General features: G+C 46.6%; 1 protein-coding gene across 2 annotated transcripts; it reads left to right on the top strand.

The window, feature by feature from the left end:
- The first annotated feature begins 172 nt into the window (after positions 1–172).
- ube3c (ubiquitin protein ligase E3C) lies at positions 173–26,312 on the top strand. Of its 2 annotated transcripts, none has more exons than XM_047023427.1 (25): positions 173–232; positions 1,121–1,268; positions 1,499–1,552; positions 1,649–1,723; positions 1,870–2,016; positions 2,124–2,239; positions 2,388–2,545; positions 2,839–2,992; positions 3,995–4,215; positions 4,515–4,666; positions 4,896–5,083; positions 9,875–9,961; positions 10,207–10,364; positions 10,470–10,493; positions 10,879–11,105; positions 13,196–13,300; positions 13,505–13,592; positions 15,163–15,260; positions 15,630–15,762; positions 16,417–16,664; positions 20,350–20,562; positions 22,186–22,374; positions 22,576–22,642; positions 22,868–22,998; positions 24,822–26,312. In XM_047023427.1, exons 2-25 carry the CDS (start codon positions 1,203–1,205, stop codon positions 24,990–24,992), a joined length of 3,270 nt encoding a protein of 1,089 aa, XP_046879383.1. In that variant the 5' UTR covers positions 173–232; positions 1,121–1,202; the 3' UTR covers positions 24,993–26,312. The 2 variants fall into 2 exon arrangements, with proteins under 2 accessions (XP_046879383.1, XP_046879382.1); XM_047023426.1 differs by having other exon boundaries at positions 176–303.
- The last annotated feature ends 1,633 nt before the right edge of the window (positions 26,313–27,945 follow it).

Below are 27,945 nucleotides of genomic sequence, written 5' to 3'. Positions count from 1 at the left end.
ACACAGCTACGTACAAACAAATATTAAACTACATAATTGAACTTAAAAAGTAATCTGTGATGAACAATGAGGAGTTTTGAACTGAGCGCTGATCTCACTGGGAGGACCTATGTCACGCTGAAGTTTGTTGACATTACAGGTAACCAATCAGGATCTGAGATCTACCAAGGCGGAAGTTGCTTTCTGGTCGCAGTGTTGCTACGCTCAGTTTCTTTCTGGAAAGGAGTGGAAGGCAAGCCATTTTCTTTTCAAACTAAAGTAATAAATACTAACAATTTCTGCGCCTAATTTCGTTTATGAAAGGTAAAAAGTTCAATCTTATCATTTGTGAGTCCAAAGTGTTTATTGTGTCACAACAAAGTTGTCTGTGTACCGTAGACGCAGCCGACTTGCTTTGAAGTTAGCGAGCTAGCAAGCTTTTTCTAGCCAGTTGTCTAGCTTAGCTCAACTAGCTAGAACATAAATGTCAACAAGTCTTCTGACTGCATCTATGGATGAATAATGATGAGCTATTATTTTCACATATCTGACATGATTGAGTTTGTCACCTCTTAACATAATCATTGTCCAAAGCAACATGCTGAGATTGACAGCTGCTGAGTCATTAGCTACCTAGCTCTTCTGGCTAGCGTGCAGTTAGCTGACCACCTAGCGACCTAGCCAGCTATCACCGAAATTTGAATAACATTCATTGAACGAACATTGCTATTAACATTATATGTCCTGACCTTGTTAGTTGCTGAATCAATGTAATACTTAGTAAATGACAGATATTCCCAAATACACTATGTTACAGTATAGTAAACTAGTCGTGGCGAACTATCCTGCTAGTCTGAGGCAGGTTGCCATCGTATCAAACTAGCTACAGTAGATAGCTTTCCAACCAAGCAGTCGTCTTTTATACAGCATATAGGCTATTATATAGTTAGCTTGATACACGATGTATAAGTGTATGTTGTAACATTTGATTCAAGTATTGAAGACAGTAGCAAGCTAATAGCTAAAGAGGGAAAGACACTGAAGCAAGCAACTATAAGGCTAGTGCTAGTTTGCTACAAAGAAAAGTCTCTTGATTTGTAAAATTATCGGCGTGTTTTGTGACTTACATTCTAATTTTTAGTCCGCTGTGGCACCCTCCTCTTCCTCAATTAAAACGTTCTACACCGACTGAAAGATCACTCCTCAATGGGAAAAGTCTAATCATGTTCAGTTTTGAGGGAGATTTCAAAACAAGGCCCAAGGTGTCACTTGGGGGTGCGAGTAAAAAGGTAGGTAAACCAAATCCATATCCGATTTCAGATAAGTTCGGAGGCCTCACTTGTAGACAACAGTTTGGTTCTAATGTGAGATATGAAAGGATTGTTTTCAACCATTTCCAGACGATAGTTTGCAATGAAGGAAATGGTTTCCTAGCAAGCTTTTAGAGCTCACTTGATTTTCTCTTGAGAGTTTCTTCAAATTGTTCTGTAAAATGACATAGGCCTACTTTTTATTGCAGGAGGAAAAGGCATCATTATTGCATCGCACACAAGAGGAACGAAGAAAGAGAGAGGTAAAGCAGTGTCAGGGACAAAATTAGTCTTTAATTATCATCATCATATGTTTACACTAAGCCTACATTCAGCACATTTTGCTCTGTTTATTTTAGGATGAAAGGAGAAGACTCAAGAATGCAATTATTATTCAGTCGTATATACGTGGGTACCAGGACAGAGAACAGCAAGTATGATATCTGGAGTCCCAGAATTATTCTTCTCTATGTATCTGCATTGTTTACCCTATGAATGTTTCACTGTAACAGTCATCTCTCCACACCTAACCTCCCATATATCATCTTTTTGATTTGACCCCTAACACTTTGTCTTTTAGTATGCCATTCAGAGGGCCAAGTTTGACCTTTGTGTCAGTCAGGCGCAATCAGGGGGTGGTCCACCTGTCCTGGATGCCCCCAGCCTAAGCCTAATGACAAGGCAACTCATATTTTTCTACAGACAGAGTGTGGACTCGCACAGATTGGTGAGAACCATTGCTTGATTTATTTACTATCAACGTTTCCATTGGATGTTGCTGAAACTGATGTTCTCTTCTGGTGTGTTTTCATGACACTCTTTCTGGTCATGCAGATCTGGATGTGTCAGAATGTAGTTAAACAAAACAGCCAGTTTGTGAAGCTGCTGGCTGGTCCTGAGAGTCAGACCTGTGTGTTTCAAATCAAGAGGATTCTAGGTTTCTGCTGCAGGTATTGGACATTTAGTGGATTCTTTCAAAACATTGTAATGGAGGCATGGGTGGATAGGATTTGTGTATGTATGAACTTGAGAATGGATGAAGGACTAAAGCAAATGGGCATTAATATGACCTTCTTTCTCTCCCTCTCCTCCACCAAGACTTCTGCAGAACTGCAAGGATGATAGTTGGAATGTCACCGTTCCCATGAGAATGCTGGAGATCTTTTCTTCCGAGAGAACCTATCTGCCTGTCCTCCAAGATGCTAACTCTGTAGCATTCTTAATCGAGCAGATTTTGCACTATATGGTACAGAAAGGTGAGCAGGCTAACGTTCTTACTTTTATTTCTTTAGCAAGCAAGCAAAATGTATTTATAAAGCACTTTAAAATTCAAGGTGAAACACAAAGTGCTGTACAGTCAAAATAGTATAAACAATAAAAGAATAAAAAGCCCTAAAATACAAAGACTCGACACGTCTACAAAGACTCAACACGTCTTTTACTGTATTATATACATACTGCATGACACATTTCAAGTCGTTTTGTCCATTCGTTTGTGTAACGTCTCTCTGTCTTTCTCTCTCTTTCTTTTGAAATCCTCCTCTCACAGGATACTATAGGTCGCTTTATATTCTAGTAAATCACAGGCTCCCCTCTAGTCTGGAGTATAGTGATTCTCCCTCTGTTCCTCTGGCAAGCACACTGTTAGAGCACACGCTGAAGCCTCTGCACTTTACCTATTCCTCCTGCACAACAGGCGCAAGGTAAGGGGCACCACTGAACCATCAAGTGTACAAAAGGTCTCAACTTTATATTTCAGATCTCATGTTCCGTCATAGGTTTGCTAAAACGGATAATATTATAGAAGTTAGTATAAAGCTTGATCTTGACCCGTTTCAAGGGTAAATGGATGTAATGTGTTTGGAAATCCAAAGCATCTTATATAAAACGCAGTTGTTGGAACATTAAAGTGAAAGGTCAGAGCTTGTGGTGCCTGTCTCACTATTCTTAAAGGTTTTACCTTCAAATGGAGAAGACTAGAACACTACACTTACAAAGCCTCTCCTTCAGACACATGGTTGAGCATGTGGGAAGGGGCACAGCGAGGATATCGGGGAGGAATGCCTTTGTCTGTCGTGTTCAAATTGTCCAGTTAACCGATTACACAAACTTGACAAACTTGACCACTATTTGCTTTTCGTGGCAACGTGGATCCTGTAATTGTTTCACACACAGTTTTACAGCAAGCAGTAAAAGTGTGGAGCCAAGACCTGCTTACTTGACAAAGTTCAGAATATCAACTATTGACCCTCAATTTGGGACAGTCTTAATGGCAAACAACAAGTGTTTTCTATTCTTTTTGAAGAAAAGCAAGGCGGGAGTGAGAGAAACTTGAGTACGCACGGTGTCTCAACAGCTAATTGTCCACGGCCACCATATGTGTCACTTCATTCGGTAAAAACAAGTCTATTTGAGGGGCCAATATTTGAAATTCTCACAGAGAGAGCTGAAAGAGGGACTGACTGTCAGAACAAACCAGTCTTTTGTTGCTTTCCTAGGTGAAAAATATACAGTTCTTTACACAGCATTTTTATTCCCAAACTTTAAATCTTTTATGTATTTGGATCAATTGTATTTTACATTGAACTGGCTTCTTAACATGTCGACCAGGATAAACTGATGATTAGCTGATCTTCACTCTGGGAGCTAATAGTTTGTCATCACACGATAGGTTTCCTTACCTCTGTCTCTTTTCCGTTCAACAGGCAGTTTGTGTTTGCCGCCTTCACCGAGGAGTTCATCTCGGCCCCCTTCACGGAGCAGATCTTTCACTTCTTCATCCCGGCGCTGTCAGACCCACGCCTCTGCTTCCCCTTCGAGGCCTTTCTGGGTTCCCTCCAGGCCACCGTAGTCACCTCTGCTGCCGCCCAGAGCCAGGCGCCCTGGCTCTTCTACTTTGTCCTCTCCGCAGGGGAGACCTGTTTGGGTAAGGCTGTGTGAGCGAGTCAGAGAGAGGACAGACAGAAGGACAGACAGAAGGACAGACAGACAGACAGACAGACAGACAGACAGACAGACAGACAGAAAGACAGACAGAAGGACAGACAGAAGGACAGACAGAAGGTCAGACAGAAGGACAGACAGACAGAAAGACAGAAGGACAGACAGAGAGAGGGATAGAGAGACAGACAGAGACGAACAGAGAAACAAAGAAAGAAATGGAGAGAGTGTGTATTTTACACAGTGAAACATGATGGACGTGAGATTGTGTGTGTGTGTTGGCAGGCTCCCTGTCAGAGGAGGGCCTCCACCTGTACCTGCGAGCCCTAAAGACCCTGCTGCCCCTTCTCCCGGTGTCAGAGAGCACCAGCAGGCCAGAGGTGGGCAGCGACTCAGAGGACGAGGACGACCACAACCGCAAGCCCTCATCCTCACAGGTAAACACACGTACTACACTCATGACAGAACATGCCACTGTCCTACTGACTCACAGATCATACTTAACCCCTGTCACAACACAAACAGGCACCTGTTACAATACATCTTGTCACACAGAACATAGTTAAAAAAGGTTTTCTGGGGTTGTATTTATGTATTTATTTTTACCTGGCTATACACACCCTCAGCTATAATCCCTCAACCTCCTCCCTCCTCTTTGTCGTCCAGGCGGACAGCAGGATATCGGTCCAGCTCATCACAGAGGAGTGCGTCCACAAGCTGGACACCAAGCAGCAGACCAACGCCCTGCTCAACCTGGTGTGGCGCGACTCGGCCAGCGAGGAGGTGTTCACCATGATGGCCTCCATATGCCACACGCTGATGGTGCAGCACCGCCTCATGGTCCCCAAAGTCAGGTGACAGCACAGGAGGACCCCCTCAAGCAGTCCCGGCCCAGACTGTCGTTAGGAATCCCCCAAAAATGAGAACGGGGTCATTGTTTTAGATGTTTGATGGTGTAGCTGAGGGGAGAGGGGAGGCGTAGAAGAGAGAACCGTCAGACGCCCCTGGAGCAGAAGGATTCATGGCGATGTTCCGAGCCCTGTCACCGTTTTACGGTACCTCGGAGACGAGCCTGAGTTTGGAGGAGATAGTAAAGCCGGACCATCTATCTCTTAGGAACCCGGGTAACTGGGTGGGTTTCCTCCATTGACGGAAACTGCAATGTAAATAACCATGGAAGAAGAGCAGTTATGTGTCCTATAGCGTTTACGGCCGGCAGAGGAAGTAGGGATGTCAGGAAAGCTGTCAGTTGTGGACGAGTGCAATTAGCTCAAACCACACTGATTACATTAGGGGCAGGATGTGAAGGATAAGGAGAGAGGGGAGAGGTGCTACCGTGGCTGACCGAGGAGGCTCCTAATTTGGTTTTACGGTACACAACCCCCCTCCCCTCCCTGTTACTAATTACCAGAGACAATTACCAAACCTACCTGGTGGAAGCGTTGGTGCTGAGAGTGTATTACAGAGAGTTGACGTGAAATATTTTGGGGTATTCCTTGAGTCCGCCATTCAGCCCAGAATAGCCTACCCACTAACTACCGAGATAGCCCTTGAGAAGCTTTGGGCCTAATTTGCTTACTAAATCGTTTGATGGAATGGAATCCTCCGGAATTTTCTCCTCCCCTTGGATTTTACGGCTTCCTCAGTCCCGCCGCTTTTACCATAAATCGTCTCCCTCGTCCTCCATCATTATCGGATATCTGTACAAAATAATTAGCTCACTGAGGAAGATTAATTACTGCAGAAGTGGACGGGATAGCTTTACAAGAGGCTAAGGGGAGCAAATTGCATCCCGGCTTCTGATTTACAGGCTCTTCACAAAAAAAAAAGCGAAAAGGCCGCCCAATTGGCCTCGGCCACAACAATCGGCGCAGTGCCTTTAATAAATATGTACAGTATCTCCCCACAACACTCTCACTTTCATCTCCTCTCTCCTTCTCTCTCTGTCCCCCCCCCCCCCCCCCCCCGCCACACACACACATACAGTGCCCTCCAAAAGTATTGGAACAGTGAGGCCAATTCCTTTATTTTTGCTGTAGACTGAAAACATTTGGGCTTGACATCAAACGATGAATGTGAAACCAGAGATCAACGTTTCAGCTTTTATTTCCAGGTATTTACATCAGGATCTGATGCACAAATTAGAAAATATCACCTTTTTGTTCGAACCCACCCATTTGTCACGTGAGCAAAAGTATTGGAACATGTGACTGACAGGTGTGTTTTGTTGCCCAGGTGTGTCCTATTACATACATTATTCAATCAATAAATACCACTGAATGTCTACACTCAGGTTCAGATTGGGTAAGATAGGTTTTGTCTATGCAGACTGTATTCAGAGGTGAAAACAACATGAAAACCAGAGCGCTGTCTTTGGGTGAAACACAAGCAATTGTGAGTCTTAGAGAAGATGGAAAATCAATCAGAGCCATTGCAGAAACATTGGCCATAGCCAGTACAACCATTTGGAATGTCCTGAAGAAGAAGAAAACTACTGGTGTACTAAGTAACAGACGTCGAACAGGTAGACCAAGGAAAACATCAGCAGTTGATGACAGAAACATTGTGAGAGCTGTAAAGAAAGACCCTAAAACAACTGTTAGTGAGATCAGCAACAACCTCCAGATGGCAGGAGTGAAGGTATCACTATCTACTGTTCGCAGAAGACTTCATGAACAAAAGTACAAGGGCTACACCAGAAGATGCAAACCACTCATTAGCAAGAAGAATAGGAAGGCCAGGCTGGAAATTGCCAAAAAGTACAGAGATGAACCTCAAAAATTCTGGGACAAAGTTTTATGGACTGATGAGACAAAGATTAACTTTTACCAAAGTGATGGAAAGGCTAAAGTTTGGAGAAAGAAAGGAACTGCTCATGATCCCAAACACACAAGCTCATCTGTGAAACACGGTGGAGGTAATGTCATGGCTTGGGCTTGCATGGCTTCTTCTGGGACGGGCTCATTAATCTTCATTGAGGATGTAACACATGATGGCAGCAGCAAAATGACCTCGGAAGTCTACAGAAACATTTTGTCTGCCAATTTAAGGAAAGATGCAACCAAACTGATTGGCAGAGCCTTCATCATGCAGCAAGATAACGACCCAAAACACACTGCCAAAACAACAAAGGAGTTCATCAGGGGCAAGAAATGGAAGGTATTAGACTGGCCAAGTCAATCTCCAGACTTAAACCCTATAGAGCATGCATTTTACCTGCTTAAGAGGAGACTGAAGGGAGGAACCCCACAAAACAAACAACAACTGAAAGAGGCTGCAGTGAAAGCCTGGGAAAGCATCAAAAAGGAAGAATGCAAAAGTTTGGTGACGTCAATGGGTCACAGACTTGCTGCAGTTATTGAAAGCAAAGGATTTGCAACTAAATATTAAGTCTTATTCACTTAAATATGTTTTAAGTATATCTGTTCCAATACTTTTGCTCACATGACAAATGGGTGGATTCAAACAAAATGTGATATTTTCTTAGTTGTGCATCAGATCCTGATGTAAATACCTGGAAATAAAAGCTGAAACGTTGATCTCTGGTCTCACGTTCATTATTTGATGTCAAGCCCAAATGTTTTCAGTCTACAGCAAAAATAAAGGAATTCGCCTCACTGTTCCAATACTTTTGGAGGGCACTGTACATACACATACACACACATGCACACACACACACATTTGAGAACAGCCTGTGTGTGGCTCCCAGTTGGTTTGCTTTTGATTTGTCTGCTAATTGCTATTATTAGCCCCGTCTTTGTCTTGGAGCTTGGTAATAGGGTGTAATGTCCATTTAATTGTTTAGCTGTTGGGTATGTGAGTGTAATTTCACTTTGATGGTGTTCAGCCGAAGTAGCGCCCGGTTGCTAACTTGCGGTCGCTCACCACAGTAAGCGCTGGTGGGTGCTCTGCCCCTCATTTGTTTTGGAGAGGTTGTGGTGCTTGTGGAGTTTGCCTGAGATAGTGACACGTGGGGGGAGTGGATAAGCAGCCCAACTGTTTCTGTCACCGTCTAAGACTCGGGTCTATTTAAAGCATTTATGAAAAGTTGGTTCATACACTTCATATGCATCATTAATATGGATTTCATAGCCAAAAAAGAAAGCTACATCAACACATTTCATTTTAAACTGCCTTAAACTATTTTGTTCCTTGCTCCCAAATAATTGGATCAAATGCTAAAAGTGTGCTTTTACATTTTGCGCACGCACACACACACACACACATCTGCAAACACATGCCAAACACACACCACTCCTTCTGACGTCCTGTCCATGGTTATTAGTGCTTCATTCCGTGATTGAAGTGGGACCTTGGTTCCTAGTCAAACCGTAAATCACAGAAAGTCAGCCAGCATTTTAGTGCTTTGTTTCTCCTTTCAATCAAACACCCCACAGCAGCACAGTAAAGGGACTCCTGGAGCCCTGTGGTGCCTTGCCCCCCCCCCTCGTCCCCCCCCCCCCCCCCAGTCCCCGCTCCTCCACTCTCTAGGACTGGCAGATGGCGGGGGGTCGGGGGGCTTGGCCGGAAGCTATTTTTCAAGATATGAAAGGGTGCCAATTATCCCAAAAATTTCTGTCCTTTCAAATGTTTTGTAAGGGGCTCATTGGGGGAGGATGGGACGTTGGCACAGATTTGTTGGTGTGTGTTCGATCCACTTCACTTCCTGGTACCTGTACTCAATGAAAGGATACAAGGAAGCCGTCTCTTGCAGGTGGCAATCCGGTCTCTCTTTAGACAGAGGTCATTTATATGTGAGGGGCTTTATTTCGCTTTTTAGCTTAATTACGCTGTTAGTATCACCTGTTGTTAACCCCCCCCCCCCCCCCACGTGAAAAAGATGACACATCCTGGGGAGCGACACACACATTCACTGTCCCTCTCTTCTCACTCACTCTCTAACACACACACAAGCAAACACACACTGGAACAAAAGAGCAGCTTTCACACCTCGGTGACATGGCCAGGTTTGGCCACAGGGTCGAGCCCCCCCCCCCCCCCCCCCCCCCCCCTGCTCTCCTTCTCCCAGTGTTATCATATCACTCACCCAGGGTGTTGAGGCATGCTGTTACTGCTGGCACTGTGTCTGGTCCCATTGTGTGTGTGTGTGTGTGGGGGGGGGGGGGGGTGTGTGTGTGGGGGGGGGTCACAGCCAGGGCTAGGCCTCTCTCCTCTATTGTCTCCGCCCCATCGCCATTAACTTAAATGGGGCTCCGTCAGGAAGGCAGGGCCCTGTTTATGACCCTGGGGCCCGTCTTCTTGCCAGCAACTAGTTTACTAATGGAAGGTGCCTCTGCCTAAATAAAGCTTAATGGCTCGTTTAATCTTTTTTTCGGAGCGCACAAGGAATAAAGGGGGGGGGTCGGGGGTGACGTGATGGGGGTGGGGGGACGGGGGGGGCGAACCCAACAAATACCTGAGGACCACTCTGGTCAACTGCTCTTATTTATTTTGATCTTTTTTATGTGTCCTCTGGGTTAACAGTGCTGAGTTTACAGTGTCTGCTTAGAGGGCACGCACACATACACACACACAAAGAGATCTTTCAATCAGAACTTGCCTCCACCGTCGGTCGCTTGAGTGGCGTGAAAGGATTTATGAGCGTCAACCAAGTCCAAGCCGCCTGTTTCCTGTGTGTCCCCCAGGCTGCTGTACAGCTTGGCCTTCAACGCCCGCTTCCTCAGGCACCTCTGGCACCTGATCACATCCATGACCACCAAGATGATCACAGGGTGAGCACTTTCACATTTGGGTTTTATTGGCTTGAAAGAATGGTGCGGTGCGCGCATGCTTGGATTTGGAAACACCCTACACAGGAGGGTGCTTAGAAACAGTAGAGGGGGGAGCAGGACCAGCGATTCCAATGTACCTGTACTTGTTGAAAATAACCTTGAAACGTACAGGCTTCACGCTTGGTGTGTGTGTGTGTGCTCGTGCCTCATGCCCCATGCCCCTGCGCTCCTCTTCCGTCCCCCAGCTCCATGGTCCCTCTCCTGCAGGTGATCTCGCGAGGCTCCCCCATGTCCCTGGAGGACTCCAACCGCATCATCCCCCTCTTCTATCTGTTCAGCTCCCTCTTCAGCCACGCGCTCATCTCCGTGCACGACAGCGAGTTCTTCGGCTACCCCATGGAAGGTAGGCTGTGTGGACGCCCCTTCCGGTCGCCGCGGGAATGTGAAGCGGACACGAGTTGACTTGGCTCAATGTGATTTTTGTTTTTTGTTTTTTTTGTTTCATCAGATCCGCCTCATTTCCATCCCAAGGGTACAGTATATGCAGTAGAAACACAACACGTTCCCTTAATGTAGCAATTGGTACACAGACCCCACACAATGCTGAAAAGCCGTTAATACCACATATCATGTTTCTGTCTAACAAGACAATCAATAGTTTATGTTTGAGGGGCAGATATCTTGTTCTTAAACTTTTGTCTCTTCTATTTAGGTGAAATAAATCTAGAACTTTCTTGAAAACCAGACTGCTACAACATCCCTTGTATTAGAAAAGAAGCACGTTCTATTATACACAGATAACACAATACAATCCGACATATACAATTCCAGGGACTTATTTATGTATTTGTCTAACGATCAGGGACTCTGCGTCTCTCCTACTGGACAGATGAAACCAACTTGTGTTCTCCTCACAGGACAGAGCCAGTCGTCCATGATGCCCTTCACCCTGTTGGAGCTGGTGACCCTGTCTCGCTGCCTCAGGGACGCCTGCCTGGGCATCATCAAGCTGGCCTACCCGGAAACCAAGACGGAGCACCGCGAGGAATACATGGCTGCCTTCCGCAGCGTGGGCGTCAAGACCAACACGGCCGTGCAGCAGCGGATCCAGGCGGAGCAGAAACGCTGGGTCCAGCTGTTCAAGGTGGCGCGCAGAGGGAGAGAGAGACACACACACACAGAGAGAGAATACACACACGTTTTTTTTGCAAGTGTAATCATAGTAAATATGGATATGCAGGTTCTTTCCTATATACAAGCCCAAATGTGCAGATGCATGTACTTAAATTAACCAGCTCACATACTCATTCCCTCACCCCCAAAATCACTTAACTATTTTTTTCCAGTAATATACTGGCATATCAGCATTAGGAGATTAGTGTTAATCAGTAAACAGATGTAAGTGACCCTAATCCTGTGCATCTGAGCATGGTGTGATAGTGGGAAGCGGGCACGCATGGATGACCAGGAGGAGGGGGAGAGGAGTTGTTGAGGACATTCACTGTTTATTTACTGAAAGGAAATGAGGCGCTGGATAACATGAGGTTCCCTCTCCTTATCGCTCTCTCTCGTTCTGTCTCTACCCTTGTCCTCTCTTCTCCTGTCCAATCTATTCTCTTCTCCTACATCCATCTTCCTCATCCCCCTATTCTCTCTCTCTCTCTCCACTTCCCAGAAACGGTAATGAAGCGATGTTGCTCTCCAGACCCTTAGTCTTTGACAGGGGGTGCACGCGTGAGCACGGCAGGAATTTTCTTAAAAAGAAATGCGCCAGTCCCCCAGTGGGGCGTCACGGTCGTCTCCCGTCAGCTAAAACGACCCATTAAAGAAGTGGAAGGGGAGTGGGGAAAATGCAATTTTCCAAATTGAAGGCAAAGGGGGGGGGGGGGGGGGTCGGAATTTACAGTCGGTTTAGCGCCGCTGACCCCTCTAACACGCTAATGTTTGGTTCGTGTCATCAGCCCCTCCCCCCACCCGCCACCACCAATCCTTTATCACCTCCATTGTCGAGCTATCTATTTAATTGAAAGAAGTTAATTGAATGAAAATGATCAACTAAGCTTGAATTAATATTGCTAATGGAGCTTTCTTCTTGGCTATGTTTGGAGAGGGATGTCACACCGGAGTTTGGGAAAGGCCCATTAAGGCTTGCACTTAACCCGGATGGGCTGATTAAGGAATGCTTATTCATCCCCCGAGTCAGGGGCCAGGCTCACCGCGGAGCCGCCCGCGGCGTCTCATACAGCGTTTTGCACTCGGCGTTATTACGCGCCCGTCAGATTGATCGCGTTCCTATGAAAATTATGTGCTTAAGGGAGAACATTTCCATCCAAACAATCCCGCCCGCTTGTTCTATGGAAATGTACTCCCTAACTGTGATGTGGGGCGGGATGGCGATTAGCTGTTAGTTAGTGGCTTGAAGGACGGTGTAAAGAGAGGTTATTAAAAGGTGGATCAGGCCTCAGTTCTCACTTTGGAAAATCTGTTTTCAAACAGCTCACCTTGAGATGAGCTTTCTTATTTGCGTGCCAGACGCAACAGTACAAACCTGCAAGCCTCACCAATCATAGAAATGAACCCTCCAATCACGGTCATCATCCCTACAGATGCTTTCTCTCCTTCCACCCCTGCCTCGCCCCCCCCCCCCCCCCCCCCCCCCCCTCCGCTGATGTCAGCAATGTCTAGGCTAATTAACGGGGGGGGGGGGGGCTGGACGTCGGCAGGACGAACGGCCGTCGTTTTTCTTTTATACAGCCTGTAAATGGCTCACTAATGGCCGAACTCTCAAATTGCTTTTTTAAGAGAAGGCAAAGCTGCTTGTCCAATTGCTCTAGTGTAGTGTAGTCTTGTGTCTGCCTCCTCTCCGTTCTCGGTTCCAACTTGTACCACCGGAGAGTGTGTTATACGAGGGTCTTTGTTAATCGGTAGAGTTTCAGTTTTCTGTCTTATTGATACAGGCCCAATACAGCCGACCTTTTGACGATATTTCAACATTCACTCCTTCACACTCTACCTGGACTAAGCACCCAGGAGCACCAAAACTCATCTGTCCCTTGGCATAAACCCCCGTAAAACTCTCAGAACGTCTTGTCCTTTATGATCCGCTGCACTCGCGGGAGGCACTTTTGGATGAGAGCGTCTGCTGAAGGAGTAAATGCAGATGTAAAGGGCGTGGAGAGATTGATCGGTCTTCATCTGAATGGAGACTGATTAAGATTGTGATGCATTTCACAGGTCATCACTAACTTGGTGAAGATGGTGAAGGCGCGTGACATCAGACGGCCTTTCTGTCCCTCGGGTCACTGGCTGTCAGAGGAGGTCAACATCAGGGCAGACAAGGTGCGGAATGTCGCTACTCTCTCTGTTTGAACGTTTCAAATCTTCAAAAGAAATGAGTGATGCTTGTAATCTGCTGTTTTGCTTTTGTGCTATGTCCCTATTTTGACTGTTAATTATTTGTATTATTGCGAAGTCTCTGTGTATGGACATTGTGTGGGTGTGTGTGGTACAGAAAGTACAGTGACTGACCCCCATGACCCCCAGGTCACCCAGCTGTACGTGCCCTCAGCCAGACACGTGTGGAGGACACGGAGGATGGGACGCATCGGCCCCCTGCAGTCCACGCTGGACGGTACAGCAGAACGGCGTCCTCGCACCACAGCAGAGCTTAGACGCGCAGAGCGCAAACAGCCAGGCAGGGTCAGGGAGCAGGAGGGAAGACGGAGGAGTTAGAATGAATGTCCGTCGCTTGGCCCTCTCAGGTCACCGTAGTCCCCCCAGGTTTGTGCGTGAAGGGGAACGGAGAGCTGGGCAGACAGGCTGCCGGAGAGGGACAGAGGGAACCCAAGGCCGCTCTGTCCACCGCCTCCTGGCGCTCTCACGGAGATAGTGTGAAAACAAACAGAATACAAGTCAGAGTCAGATGGCTGAGCGGTTAAGGAATTGGGCTATTAATCAGAAGGTTGCTGGATCGATTCCCGGCCATGCCAAATGACGTTGTGTCCGTGGGCAAGACACTTCACCCTACTTGCCTCAGGGGGAATGTCCCTGTACTTACTGTAAGTCGCTCTGGATAAGATCTGCTAAATGACTAAATGTAAAAACAATGTGTGTATGATCTCTCTAATGCCACTCCGAATGCCCCCCCCCCTCTCTTAGCGCACGGGATGAATTCAATTAGTGTGAAAGTAGCGATGAGCTCAGCCACATCTGGTCAGCGTGTAGTGTTTGTTTGCCCCACGTTTCATTTCCTTAAATGGACAGACGACCCCCCTCTCTGTCCCCCAGCCTGGTGATGAATGGAGACCGTATTGACCAACTACAGAAGCTATATTTCTCCTGCAAAGATGGAAACCTGATGGGGGGGGGGATGTGGATCTACTGACTAATTGAGCAGAATAATTGAGCTCTAGTTGTGTGTGTGCGTGTGCGTCTCCATGTTTGTATTTGAAATAAGGAGGAATTGTGGTTGAACTGCTGTTGTGGCAGTTATTTGGGGCGGTGGTTTCAGTGGTGTAAGAATTCAGTGTAATACAAAACAAATGCCCTATTAATCGACACCACTAGGCAGGTGGATGGGCATCTCAGCCGTTGGGTTAATTAAAAGTGTGTATTGGATCGGCAGGATTGAGCTGCGTTTAATGGTTTGGACTGGCAGCATCAGTCCTAGTAGTCAGGGAGGGGGGGGGGCAGTCAGATGAAGATGCGCTCAGATAGAAAGGGTCACAGGGGGTTCGCAACCATTCCAATGACGTTGGACTGGCACAGTCTGTTGATGAGTCTGTGTCCTGAACAGGTCTTTTATACCCGTCTCTCTGAGAGAGACTGGAGGCAGCTCGGTCTATGTGAGAGAGACTCGTGTGGGGCTCTAGTTAGCCCCGTTGAACATTGACCACCTAGTGATGTGTCAGCAAGACGGACATCCGCCCACAGACACCGTGGCCATGGCAACCAATAGGAATGTGCATGTGCAGCCCAGAGATGGACAGATGAATAGAGGGGCGGAATTAAGAGTTGAGACCGAAAGATAGATGGATATATACCCTGATAGATGTACGATAGGATAGTGTGAGACAAATGGTTTCATTGATTAGGTGAGGATGGATAGAAGGGTTAAAAAAAAAGAACTAATTGTTGGGTGGAGAAATGAGCTGTTAAAAGCATTAAGAGCTCATGTTTTGGTTTGTGCTTCCTGTGTGTAGTTGGGATGGAGCCCCCCCAGCTCTCTGTGTCTGAGGAGAGACACTTGGCCATCCTGACAGAGCTGCCCTTTGTGGTGCCCTTTGAGGAGAGAGTCAAGGTACCCCACCCCCCACCCCACCTGCACAGACACATTCACTGTTTACCTATCCAAAGCCCGGGAGGAACGATCCAAATCAGTGGTCTTCCCCCCCCCCCCTCATCAGGGCCCACTGTCTTGTGTGCTTAGATGTCTCCCTGCTCCAACACACCTGATTCAAATGAATGTGTCGTTATCAAGCTCTGCAGAGGCCTGGTAACGATCAGAGTTAAAGACCACTCATCTAGCTGGAATAGACTAGGCTGACATCTGCTTTAAAGGCAATGTGTTCAGAACAGCTACAGATACCACTGCCTCCGACATCTTTTCTTTTCAACGGTTCTTGAGGTCTGTCCATGATGTGGACGTCCATGTTTGTGTCTTGCTCAGATCTTCCAGAGGCTGATCTATGCAGACAAGCGGGACGTGCAGGGCGACGGGCCCTTCCTGGACGGCATCAACGTGACCATCCGACGCAACTACATCTACGAAGACGCTTACGACAAACTCTCGCCTGAGAACGGTAACGGGCCCGGCCTGCTACAGGGCGGCTGTTAAATCAAGATATTGAGGTTTAAGGTTCAAGTTCCAGCTCACAAGCGATGGACGTTCGCTTTCTCCTCAGGTCTGACTATTGAATTTCGGTATAAGGGTAATTGCGATTGGGATTATTATAATGGACTGCATAAAAGCTGGAAATCAATTATTTTAAGTCCCCCCTTTTTTGTGTTTGAATGTGGGGGTTGGCAATATGATTAAAAAGAGTAGTATGAGACCTGACTTGGAGGTCTAAAGGACCTGATCTATATCATTTATGTGTCTTTATAAGTTATAGCAGTGCTGATTTATCGCCTCTCATTAATTATTCCGAGACATGACCTGCAGAATATTCAAATCCAACCACATAAAAGAGGTCAAGGCAAATGCCTCCTGTTAAGATGGGGGGGGGAAATATATGGATGTGTTGATCCTCCCCACACCCACCTTTCAGTCACACGAGATGAGATTGAGTCATAACATGAGTGTATATCACCATAATAACCAGGCAGTCTAAATGTATACATTTCATCCGTCAGAATAAGTATTGTATTAGCAAAAGACTTGTCAATGTACAGGGCAACATCCTACAACATCTTTAGTTGACTGGTTCTCCCTCCCTCCGATCTGTCCCCCTCAGAACCGGACCTGAAGAAGCGGATCCGAGTGCACCTGCTCAACGCCCACGGCCTGGACGAGGCGGGCATCGACGGTGGCGGCATCTTCAGGGAGTTCCTCAACGAGCTGCTCAAGTCGGGCTTCAACCCCAACCAGGGCTTCTTCAAGACAACCAACGACAGCCTGCTCTACCCCAGCCCCACCGCCCAGATGCTGGTGGGAGACTCCTTCGCTAGGCACTACTACTTCTTGGGCAGGATCCTGGGAAAGGTGAGGACCCCCCAGACTCAGAACGGGTCATCTCGCCTCTACAGCTGCCCGCCTGCCTCCAGACCAGTGAACAACTTAGGAACATATCCACGCTTAGAGCTGGTGTTTATGTCACGGAGTAGTGGAAAGGGTTTTTGAGTTATGACCGTCTGCCATTGATTCATTCACTCGAGGTGGATTTGAGGTCAGTTGTCGACATCGATGCAGATCAATGTGTCTTTCCCAATACTGGTGTAGTTATGCGTAGCTGCAGTAATGCACAGTGCAGTCAATGTCAAGGGACTCAGCCAGACAATGTTTGAGTAGAACAGAGGGCATACACAACCCTCGAACCCTCGTCAGCTGCCAAACAGATCAAATAGAACCCTGCAGATAACTCAAATCTAGTGATAGAAAGCCATCATGTGCTATGGGGTTGTCAAGCCCAAGCTTTCTTGTTCAGGATCTTCAGTCGCCAGGGTCTCCTGACCCCTGGTGGTCTCCATGTGACAGAGGCCTGTTGTCACCCTGGTGACCCCAAACCGCTACAGGTCATCGGGGATTGCTCTGAGGTCAACACCAGTGTGTCAGCTCAGTGGTTGTCATTGAATACCTGACTGTACATTTACAGATCAATACCGGATCAATGAGTCTGGGACCGAGTCAAGGGACTGGGGAAGCTGTCTGGAACAGAGACTAGAATATCTACTTGTTCCCAGTCAAGGTGCTATTTCTCTCTGAGGGAGCCATTTCATAGGCCTACAGATATGAACGGTGCTTGATTTCCAACTGTAGGTGGGTGTCCTTTTACAAAACGCAAGTAATGGGAGGTATTGTGCGTTGCCCAAGAAAGTGACCACAATCCATTTATTCAAAAGCAAGTCACTGTTGGCTAAGACTTTGAACCCAGAGCTTGTTTGAGACACGGTTTAAGTTAATTAGCAGCCATATATCATTTGTTGATGACATTTGTTTTCCTACTCTTCTCCCCCTACCTTCATTGACGTCGCTATTTATTATAGCCTAATGTTTTTAAATCTCCCTTAATGCATGCAGGGCGATTGTTTATCGAGATGCCGCTATTTCCTGTTTGGGTCATCCGAACCCGGAGAAGAATTACCTCATGACAAGCGGACGCCTCTCAATTAGGCCTTCCATTAAGGCGATGATTCCCTGCCTCTGTTTGTGTAGCCATCGCATTTGGCCAGCAGCTAAATCAGCCCCCACACCCACCCCCCTCCTCAGGACAGGACATAAATAAGCGGTCAAAGCATGTGGTAATAGCATTTTGATCTGTTTTACAGTCAGGAGCATCTAAGTCCCTCTCCCTCTCTCCCTCTCTCTCTCTCTCTCTCTCTCTCTCTCTCTCTCTCTCTCTCTCTCTCTCTCTCTCTCCCTCTCTCCCTCTCTCCCTCTCTCCCTCTCTCTCTCTCTCTCTCTCTCTCTCTCTCCTCCTCCAAGATGGTCAGCTCCCTCCATTTAGCCGGGAGTATAACTCCCTCCCTCCTCTTCCTCCTCCTCATCCACTCCTGCGTTCATCCTGCTGTGAGAAATGACCAGTCAACGGCTGACATACCCCCCCCCCCCCCCCCCCTCCACCATCAGATACAAGCCCTGCCCAGCACCCTCCCACAACTAATGGTTTAGGCAATTAAGGTGTGGGTGGGGGGTGAAATTAATTTGAATTTGACTTTCAATTAACCCTACCTTTAGTTCCTCTTTCTCCATAAATACGAGCGTGTGAGTGCCCATTTGAGAGGCGTATTGATATTTGTTTAGTGGCCGTTATTGGCAGCTACACCGGATCGAGGGACCGCTTATAGATTAGGATTGCATCACTGGATGCTGCCGTGACGACGGACGGTACACACGCCGAGCCTTATGGGACACTGGAGATTAATATAGTTCATTAATGTTGAAGGCGGTACCATTGTTGAGGAGTGATGTATGGCAGGCGGGAGTGGCTTGTCTGGAGGGGGAGGGGACGAGAGGGGGGACTCACCCAAATGGGATTGGACAGAACTGGAGGCCTGGCCATCTCTCTTCCTCACCTGTCCACCTTAGCTGACACGTCAAAGTAATGAAGACACAAACAGGAACATGGGGAAACGTTCTGTTTGTGCTGCGCTTCCCAGATCTCTCATCTTTCAGAGGAAACAAGCTTATTGAGAAGTTAAACAAGGTTTCTTACTCCAGAAGTTACAGAATTGATTGGGACACGTTAGGAAAAGATATCAATCAGCTGACTTGGTGAAGTTTTGGTGCATGTCATGGACATGGGTAGGACTGTATTATAGGTGTCTCGGAATGGAAGTTTGTGTTTGTTGTTGTGTACTGAACCGAATCCCCCGACCTCCACTATGCCTTTGCTCATTGATCGATCCCCGACTAAGAGTTCCTCATAGAGGTGTATTCACTGCGGGGTTAAAGCCCTGATTGATAGTGATGCGTTTGAAAGGCATTATATTTTTATTGATTCTTAATGTTGTAAATTAACGAATTTATTTGGCGGCTAACACAAGGCACCTGGGATGTTGTGGGGCGTTTATTCTCCTGATGGCGTGGCGATCTGCTTTAATTGCGTTGCCACTGCACTCACTTATATTAAAAGGCCCCTGGCCATGATAATTAATTATTCTCAGCCCCAGTCATTTTGGCACAATTTCTGGCAATAAACACCCATAAATAAAATGCCATTGAAAGAAAAAACACGCCACAGGTTTTTTCCATAATACTTATTGCTGCCTCTTCCCGGCAGTCGGTGTTATTGATAGGTTTCAGGGGGGCATTCGGCGCATATGGTCTGAAACTAGCGACCATCGCTCGTGGGAACTGCTAAGTGGATTATTTTGCATAAAAAATAGACCGTGTTTGAAAGTTGCGCAATTAACCTGTGTTTAGAAAATAGCCTTTGATTTATGCTCCCAATGCGTGTGTGTTTAAGATGCATGCATTATGGAAATCCCCTAGATTTATAATCCATTTAGCTGATGCGGTCAGGGTTTTTAGCGCAATCATTTATAAAGGACATGTATATTTTAATGTCTCCAGCAGCCTCTTTTTCGGACTGTTCTAGAACATTAGCTTTGAGTTTTATGAGTCACCTGCAGCGGCTGCCGTTCTTAATGGCGTTTAAGGTCAAGGTGAACTTCCGCATTTATAAAGTTTGAGGTGGGGGAATCGGAGGCTTGTGTGTTTTAGATAGATCTGGTGTTGTCCTCTTCTGAAGGGAGGCTGATTTAGAATCTCTGTGCCTTTATTCTTTCAAACGCAGCGCTCAAGGGGAGTGTTTTAATCTTGGTTAATGTGCCGCCTAACGGTTTTTAATTGAAACTTTTGAACCAGCAATTCTATGGGACAGACTCTTCGGCAGCATCCTCAGTGCTATTGTAATAATTAATTCACTGTTGTGTAGTTGATGTTTCCAATAGTCTCATCAGAATGACATAAGTTCTTTCTGAATACAGCAAGATCATTAAGACTGCTTTTGTGCTCACAGTTTTCCCGCATAATTGCCCTACTACTAAATATGACTGGATGACAAACACAGTTTGGCAGGTTGATAAGGCAGGTAACCAAACTTAGTTCCACAGTATAACCAGCCTCAGTCCCCCTCCAGACCCCTGGTTACGTACAGGTGGTGGTGGTGGTGTCACTAGGCCTCTCCTGGAGAGTCAGGGGTTCACCTGTGCGCTCCGTCCTCCAGGCGCTGTACGAGAACATGCTGGTGGAGCTGCCCTTCGCCAGCTTCTTCCTGTCCAAGCTGCTGGGGACCAGCGCCGACGTGGACATCCACCACCTGGCCTCGCTGGACCCCGAGATGTACCGCAACCTGCTCTTCCTCAAGAGCTACGAGGACGACGTGGAGGACCTGGGCCTCAACTTCACCGTGGTCAACAACGACCTCGGGGAAGCTCAGGTGATAGGGAGCGAGGAGCCAGGGGGGTGGACTGTGTGTGTGTGTGTGTGTGTGTGTGTGTGTGTGTGTGTGTGTAGAGAGATAGGAATGGATAAGGGTGAGTGGTGGATGGATGGATACGTTTGCGTGTGTGACGCGCCTGGGCGTCTCTGCGTGTACCATTTCACTGCATACTTCCGCGTATTTCGCAATTGACTGTTTCCTGTCCTCTATGTCAGTGATCCCCCCACACACACACACATTCACACTTTCTGTCTCTCTCTCTTTCTCTCACCCTGTCTACTTTTCCTCATTCTCTCTACTTTTGTGTCTGCCTGTGTCCACCTCTGTGTTCTTTCTGTGCCGTTAATAATTCATTTCCCTCATGTCTCCAGCGTTTGGTGCTGAGAGAGATAAAGCACGTCTCGTCTCCCGGCCCGCGCTCTGCCCTGGTTCTGGACAACAGAGCTGCTCTGTTGACCGTTCCGGCCTCCGGCAATTATCTCCAAACACGCCTGAGAGACGCACCTTTGTGCCGTTGAGCACGTCCACATTAGCCCCCGACAGAGGCCGTGCAGACAAAATAAGGAGTCTGCCCCCCACCCCCCCACCCCCCCCCCCCCCCCCCCACTCTGAGTCAATCCACCCTGGGCTAAATGCTCTCACTTGCGGCCCCTGTTTACCCACGGCCTTGCTCCTCCTAGTTAGCTTCTCTCCAAACAGAGCTGAACAGTGGCCGCTACAATGCAGCCCCACACGGCAGCGACGGTGACGAACAGGCCGACGGCAAACACCGATAGGGCGACAATTTGTGAAAGATTAGGCACACAAGTCTGGGGAGCAGTCTGTCCCACATATGGCCTGTGGGAGACAGCCTACGCCAGCGAGATAAGGAGCGTAATTCTCAGACATTACCGCATGATAACAAATAATAAGTGATTGCTTGATAAGTGGAGCGCCACACAGTGAGGGTGTGTCTGGAATAAAGAATGGAAATATACTGGAACACAAACAGTCGCCGTACTAGTTTTTGTATAGATAAAGCTTTTCAATTTACTCCCATTTAATTATTGTTCCGACGAGCTGACACAAACATCCCAAATGTTTGAGGGGAATTGGGTTTTGCTGGTGTATTAACCGCTCCATCCTGGAACAATCCAAACCATTCAGACTGAACACAACCGGCCCCGGTACAGAATGCTCTAACACTGATGAAACTGCTGGGTTGAAGGACTCTGTGCCAAATTGTAATGGACCTGCAGCTGTTCTCAGGTCACACCAGCACCAGGGCTAGTCCTGATCCCTGAACTGGCTGAGGCCGCTTTTCCATCCTCAGACTCTCATTTCAAACTCGCTATCACACTTCCAACGCGTCAATAGAGGGTCGATTCGAGATATGGGTCCCCTACCTAAAGTAACATAAAGTCATCTACTCTACCACTTAGCATTTAGCATTAACTCACACTTCTCACATATGGGGTTTGACTGTGGTTAGACGTGTCGTGATGAAAAGCAATTGACTAAGTAGTGAGCGAGTGGCTGCAGGGCAGGGTGACATATGCTAGCTGTCTCGCCTGGTTGCTCTCTGTGCGCCGCCTGGTCGCTGAACCTGTGTGTGTGTGTGTGTGTGTGCCTTTCTTCCAGGTGGTGGAGCTGAAGCCGGGGGGGAAGGACATCCCGGTGTCCACAGCCAACAGGATAGCTTACATCCATCTGGTGGCCGACTACCGCCTCAACAAACAGATCCGGCCTCACTGCATGGCCTTCCGTCAGGGCCTCGCCAATGTGGTCAACCTGGAGTGGCTGCGCATGTTCGACCAGCAGGAGATCCAGGTGTGTGTGTCTGTGTGTTTTTGGGTGTGTGTTTGTGCGCGCACAAAGTTTGCCGGCGTGTTTGACCAGCAGGAGATTAAGATGTGGGTGGGGTGTGTGAGTATTCCAGCCATTGTGTGTGTTATGTTGTGGGCTGTGTGTAAACACAACTATCACGGTAATATTTATTACCAAGCAGTCTTTTTTGTTTTTTTATTACAGGTGCTGATATCTGGAGCTCGTGTGCCAATATGCCTTGATGACCTGAAGAAGTTCACAAACTACTCAGGTATGTGAGATCTTGAAATCTCAAAGCTGCGGTTTGTTGTTTGGTTACCTCCATGGAACTGGCTTCAGAGACCTAGCTTAAGGTCTTTGTTAAGAAATAAAAACTAGCATTCGGCATGAGTCTTCAACAAAGTCATTGGATCTGTGTTGATTTTGTCATAGCTCTATGGTAGTCTGTGTGGTGATTGTAGCCTTAATAGATGTTGGGGCCTCTCTGCCTTTCCAGGCGGCTACACTGCCACTCACCCAGTCATCCAGACCTTCTGGGAGGTGGTGGAGAGCTTCACAGATGAGGAGAAACGCAAGCTGCTCAAGTTCGTCACCAGTTGCTCAAGGCCTCCGCTACTGGGTTTCAAGGTGAGTGAAAGTTGAGAAAGTTCAACCTCGCTATTTTTTAATCTGTCTCTCTCTCTCTCTCTCTCTCTCTCTCTCTCTCTGTCTCTCTGTCTCTCTCTCCTGTCTTCCCCTGCCCACCTCTCCGTCTGATTTTCCCCTGACAGCAGGTGTCGTGGAACGTTCTATCATGCTCCATTCACCCCAGACTCCAGAAGGGCGAGCAGGAACAGGGAGGGGGGGGTGGTATATAATGGACTTGGCGTGAAAAATATCCGGGTTTAGACGGCGTGCTCAAATGATCATTTTCAAATGACACAGCAACGAGAGCAAATGCTCTCTAGCTTTATCCATGTGCTGTGTGCACGGCCCTGTCCGGACCTGTTCAGGGCCAGCCTGCCCTGGGCTGGAGCAGCCGCCTCATCGCAGGGAACTCCTCAACTTCTGCCCTCCACATGAACCCAACAAGTGAAAAGTACAAAGTTTGACTTTATCAAGCTGCTGGACTGATTACTGTTGCAGAGATAAGCTTCTATATATGGGCTTCTATATATGGGCGGGTCAAATTGCTGCCCGTCCGGTAAAGAGCAGCTACACTTGATTTAAAGGGACACTTAAATGGAAATTAGATATAAAAACAAGTCTAAAACTCATTAGGTATTTAACTCACCTTAATTAGGGTACTTACTAAGGGTAACCAGAAGCCATAATGATCATAGTTTTTTTCTACTCTTTATTGGCCTAATTAGTCAAATGAATAAAACCTCAGTAGAGAGCGTATAGAACTGTCTTAAAAAGCTCCTCTATCTGTGGTGTGAGAGACTTTCCCCCTCTTTAATGAATTTGACTTTGAGGAGAGTGTGTTGGACGCTCTTGGGCACGCCTCCGACTGCAGCGCAGGGAGGAGCCTGCGGGGGTGGGGGGGGGGGGCGCTGGAATCTGTCAGGGTAGGCGGCCTTTGACCCGGCCCTTGGCTCGCGCCAGCTCAGCCTTAATTAGCTGCCGTTAAACGGCCCGGGATTCATTAGAGGAGAAATAGCTCTGTCAGGAGAAACCATTTAAAAAAGATGATGGAAAAGCCCAACCCTTTTTTTTTGTACTCCCAAATCATCGCTCTCGTAATGACACTTTCTCAATAAGCAACGATAGTTTAATACGGTAATTGTCAGAGAAATTGGGTCGTTACGGCAGAGCCCCCCCGCAAGCCATTTAATCGGGGCAAGTACAGTGGCTCCCCCCCCCCACACACACACACACACGCACCCCACACACACACACACACACATACACTCCCATCTAGAAATAGCTGGATGAAATCATGGGAATGGGGCTACGAAGTGACCTGGTCAGTCTCCCCCCCCCATTCCTGGGTTGTGATTGAAGCGGTCAGTGTCAGCCTGGAGATGAGGTGGCCCCATTCACCAGGCTGCTCCATTTAAAAACTGCCTGATAGACAACATGACATTAACATTCACTCAGGATCCCTGAGGCTGGGGAGGGGGAGGGAGGGGCGGGTCACCCCCGTATCCTTCAAACACGCTGTTTCATCCGCAGGTTGATTCCCCCGCGTGGTATTAGCTTAGCGCTTAATGTCAGACTTTTCCTATTCATCCCCTTCCGTGTCTCAACATCCCCGTCTGATTACAATTGGCTGGGATATTATTATGATTGTTGGTGACATCAGCCGATGCAAGGCCCATCTGTGGCTGTGTTTAAATACCCTTGTGTGACCTTCATCTTTGTCTTCAAACATTTTTTTCCAGAGTGTTTCTTTAGTTTTCTCATTGCTAGCCATATGTGTAGCCCTAACCCCCATGACCTTAGAACGTCTGTGCCCACGTGTGTAGGAGCTGTACCCGGCCTTCTGCATCCACAACGGGGGCAACGACCTGGAGCGCCTGCCCACCGCCAGCACCTGCATGAACCTGCTCAAACTGCCCGAGTTCTGCGACCAACACCTGATGAGGAACAAGCTTCTTTATGCCATCGAGTCCTCGGCGGGTTTCGAACTCAGTTGAGGGGGGGGGGGGGGGGGTTTGGCGGGGACGTCCGTCTCTGTCCCCACAGCCACAGACTCATGAGATGAAGTGGAACACAGAAAGATTGCCTGCCTGACTCGCAAGAGAGAGAAAGAGGGAAAGAGAGGGAGAGAGAGAGCGCAAGAGAGCGCGAGAGAGAGAAGGTATGGGATCCACCGATGCACTGATGCATGTACGATGCGCCCTGTTTTCCTAGACGCTGGGAGAGAGGGGTGACGATCACCCAGAGACTGAGAAAGATAGTTAAGAATAAAGGCGGGGGGGAAATGTTTTTATTCATAAGGTTTTTAACGTGTATCCAGAACCAACAAAACTCAGACGTAGATCAAACGTCTCATGAACCTAGAAGGTTTTTCTTTTTTTGTAAGTCCGAAAGAAAAAAATATCTTGTTTTGCAGTTGATCACTGCAATACAGTTTACCCTCTAGAGTAGCAATTTTTTTTGTAATAAACCCTTCAATAGCAACAACAGTCTATTCACCAAAGATGAGTGGTGATTGAAGGAGAGGAAGAGGGGGAGGAAGTGGCAATAAGAGGGTAGAGGGGGGTGGTAAGGAGACATCAGACTGTAGCACTCTAGAAGCCTCTATCCATCCTTGTACCCTAAGTCCTAAGGCTCCTTTCTAGTATGCACTCGTCCACTCACCTACACGGATGTCTAGAGGAAATGTATGGTTATACTAATGCTATGCTTTTTTAAATCAATTGGGGGAGGGGCGAGAGGCGATTGTGAACGAGTGCACGCCACAGAGGAGAATTTAGACTGTAGGAGAATTGTGTCTCAAGGGCTCCAGAAAGGTCGGCCTGTTGAATAGTACCATGTATTTTCAGGTAGAAATCATCAAAATTCACTCGTTTTTTTTCCCCCCCTGTGATTTTCCGTAATGATTATTAACTTGTAATAATTGTCAAGTCTGATAACCACAGCAGAAACATGTAAAGGCTTGTGGATGTCTACCTGTGTGGGTGGCTCAAGGCAAAGGTTGGTTTCCTTTTGGATTGTACTATCTATTAGATGATTATGGCATTGTGAATATGTATATGTTTACACCTACTCTTTTATGATTCATCTATTCAGTATTTGTACAGGTTGCTTTTTCCCTCTGTTCTTTGATCCTGTTCTTGGAGTGAAGGCCCTGTGTTAATACACACTAGCTGAAGTGAACCATCTCCAGTTACACGCACCCTGCTGTGGAAGACCTATGGTGCAGCAACTGCTTATAACTGTGTAGCCTACCAACTGAGTGATACAAAAAAACACTGTCTGAATATCATTAAATCCTCTTTTTTTTGCATTTAGATTATTTGTGTGTCATTTTTGGCTGGCAGTTATTAACAGTAAGGACCTGGGCCTGAGATACAGCCCTGTGAGGATGGAATTGTTATGGCCTCTGACATATAATTAAAGAAACATCCAGTGAAGATACGCAGAGCAGAGCTATCCTGTCCGGAGCTGCATTAAGATTGTGTGCGTCCAACATAAATCTGCCTCAACTCAAATGCAGTTAGGTTCCTTGGACTTTTTCCATCCCCTCCACCCCTCCTTCTTCTGTGGGCTAACCAAGAAATAATGGCTCTTATCCTCTCCCACTCCCCCCCCCAAAAGCTAATTTCATACATCCTACATGCCAGGGGAACTTGGTGATGATTGGCTCTTAAAAAATCTGACTTGTTACACTGAAATGAGAGATTCATCACAATTGCAGATAGGTTTATTTAGGTCCATTACACTGTGATGGATTATAACTGGCAACATTAACAGCATGTGCTTATAAATCATCTGATGTATGATATATTTTGTATTTTTTGAATATATTTTTAATAGGATTACTGGACTTTAAAAATATCTTGTTTCATGTTAGTCAAACATGCTGAAATTGACTTATTGTCGGCAAAATAGTTTGATTTCTTAAAAATTTAAGCTTTTTCCTAAGACAATCATTAATCTGGGTGTGTCCAAATTGGTATCAACTGTAACAGTGATCTATTATAAATGTGTGCTGTCAACAGAGTCTGACAACATTTGTAGAATTTGGATCTTGAGTATAAAAAGCAACCAAATAAAAATGGGCCTCCTACTTAACATTTCATAGGCTATAGTTTAAAGAAGAGTGACATTTTAATACAAGGTCGGCATCAACACACACATTCTTTGTAATCTTTTGGTTAATTTTCCGCAGATCATTTTCAGCAGATCATTTTTTCACAAAATCATTTTAATTGAATCTGGTGGATCTAATCTCCATGCTGTCTTCAACAGTCTTCGATATACAATGGTTTATGGGGCCACCGAAAAGGAAGTGTACAGAGTAAATATGGTGACACAGACTTGTGTCCCATACCACACAATATACATTTTCTAATAGCATTGATAACCACCTGCTCACTTGAAAAATTATGACAGGTTAACATTTCATTCGATTTTTTTCAACAATTCTATAATACAACACTGCCACCGTGTGGTCAATAAGAGTCGTCTCAGGAGGGGAAAGTGAAAATGTGTTCCTTCGAACAGACTGTTGTAGAATAAACGACTTAATTACATTTTGCAATTGGATTGTTCATAAATTTCCTCATACAGCACTTACATATTTAAATATAAAATGCTTTATTGTTTATGCTCATAATTTAATTTACTTTTTGTTATTGTATACTGTATCTTAGGCTATAGTATGCTAGCCTGGCTGCCAGCCCAACTTCTCCCCGCCCAAAAGAAATTTGTTCGGGAAATTGGGTCTGGAGGGTCTCGTATTGTAGCCTGACGTTGTCATACTCATAATTCTAGTCAGAATATGAGTCTGAGAACTCTCCGTTGGGCTTTGACTACAGGGCATGTTTCAAACGAGCCTGGAAAACAAATGCCTCTTCGCTCAATTGGATAGATCTACAACCAATCAGAGCAACAGAGTATGTGACGTATGTTAAGCACCGC

This window comes from Hypomesus transpacificus, chromosome 8 (assembly GCF_021917145.1).
Source record: "Hypomesus transpacificus isolate Combined female chromosome 8, fHypTra1, whole genome shotgun sequence".
NCBI classification, from domain to species: domain Eukaryota; kingdom Metazoa; phylum Chordata; class Actinopteri; order Osmeriformes; family Osmeridae; genus Hypomesus; species Hypomesus transpacificus.
Note: the sequence above shows the minus strand (reverse complement) of the source record. Positions and strands in the feature narration are given on the sequence as shown.

Bases quoted from the DNA above. Each gene is read 5' to 3' on its own strand.
- ube3c (XM_047023427.1), top strand. From the start codon at position 1,203: ATGTTCAGTTTTGAGGGAGATTTCAAAACAAGGCCCAAGGTGTCACTT. The intron at 2,017-2,123 runs GTGAGAACCATT...CTGGTCATGCAG, and splicing joins GTGTGGACTCGCACAGATTG to ATCTGGATGTGTCAGAATGT. The intron at 15,261-15,629 runs GTACCCCACCCC...TGTCTTGCTCAG, and splicing joins CCTTTGAGGAGAGAGTCAAG to ATCTTCCAGAGGCTGATCTA.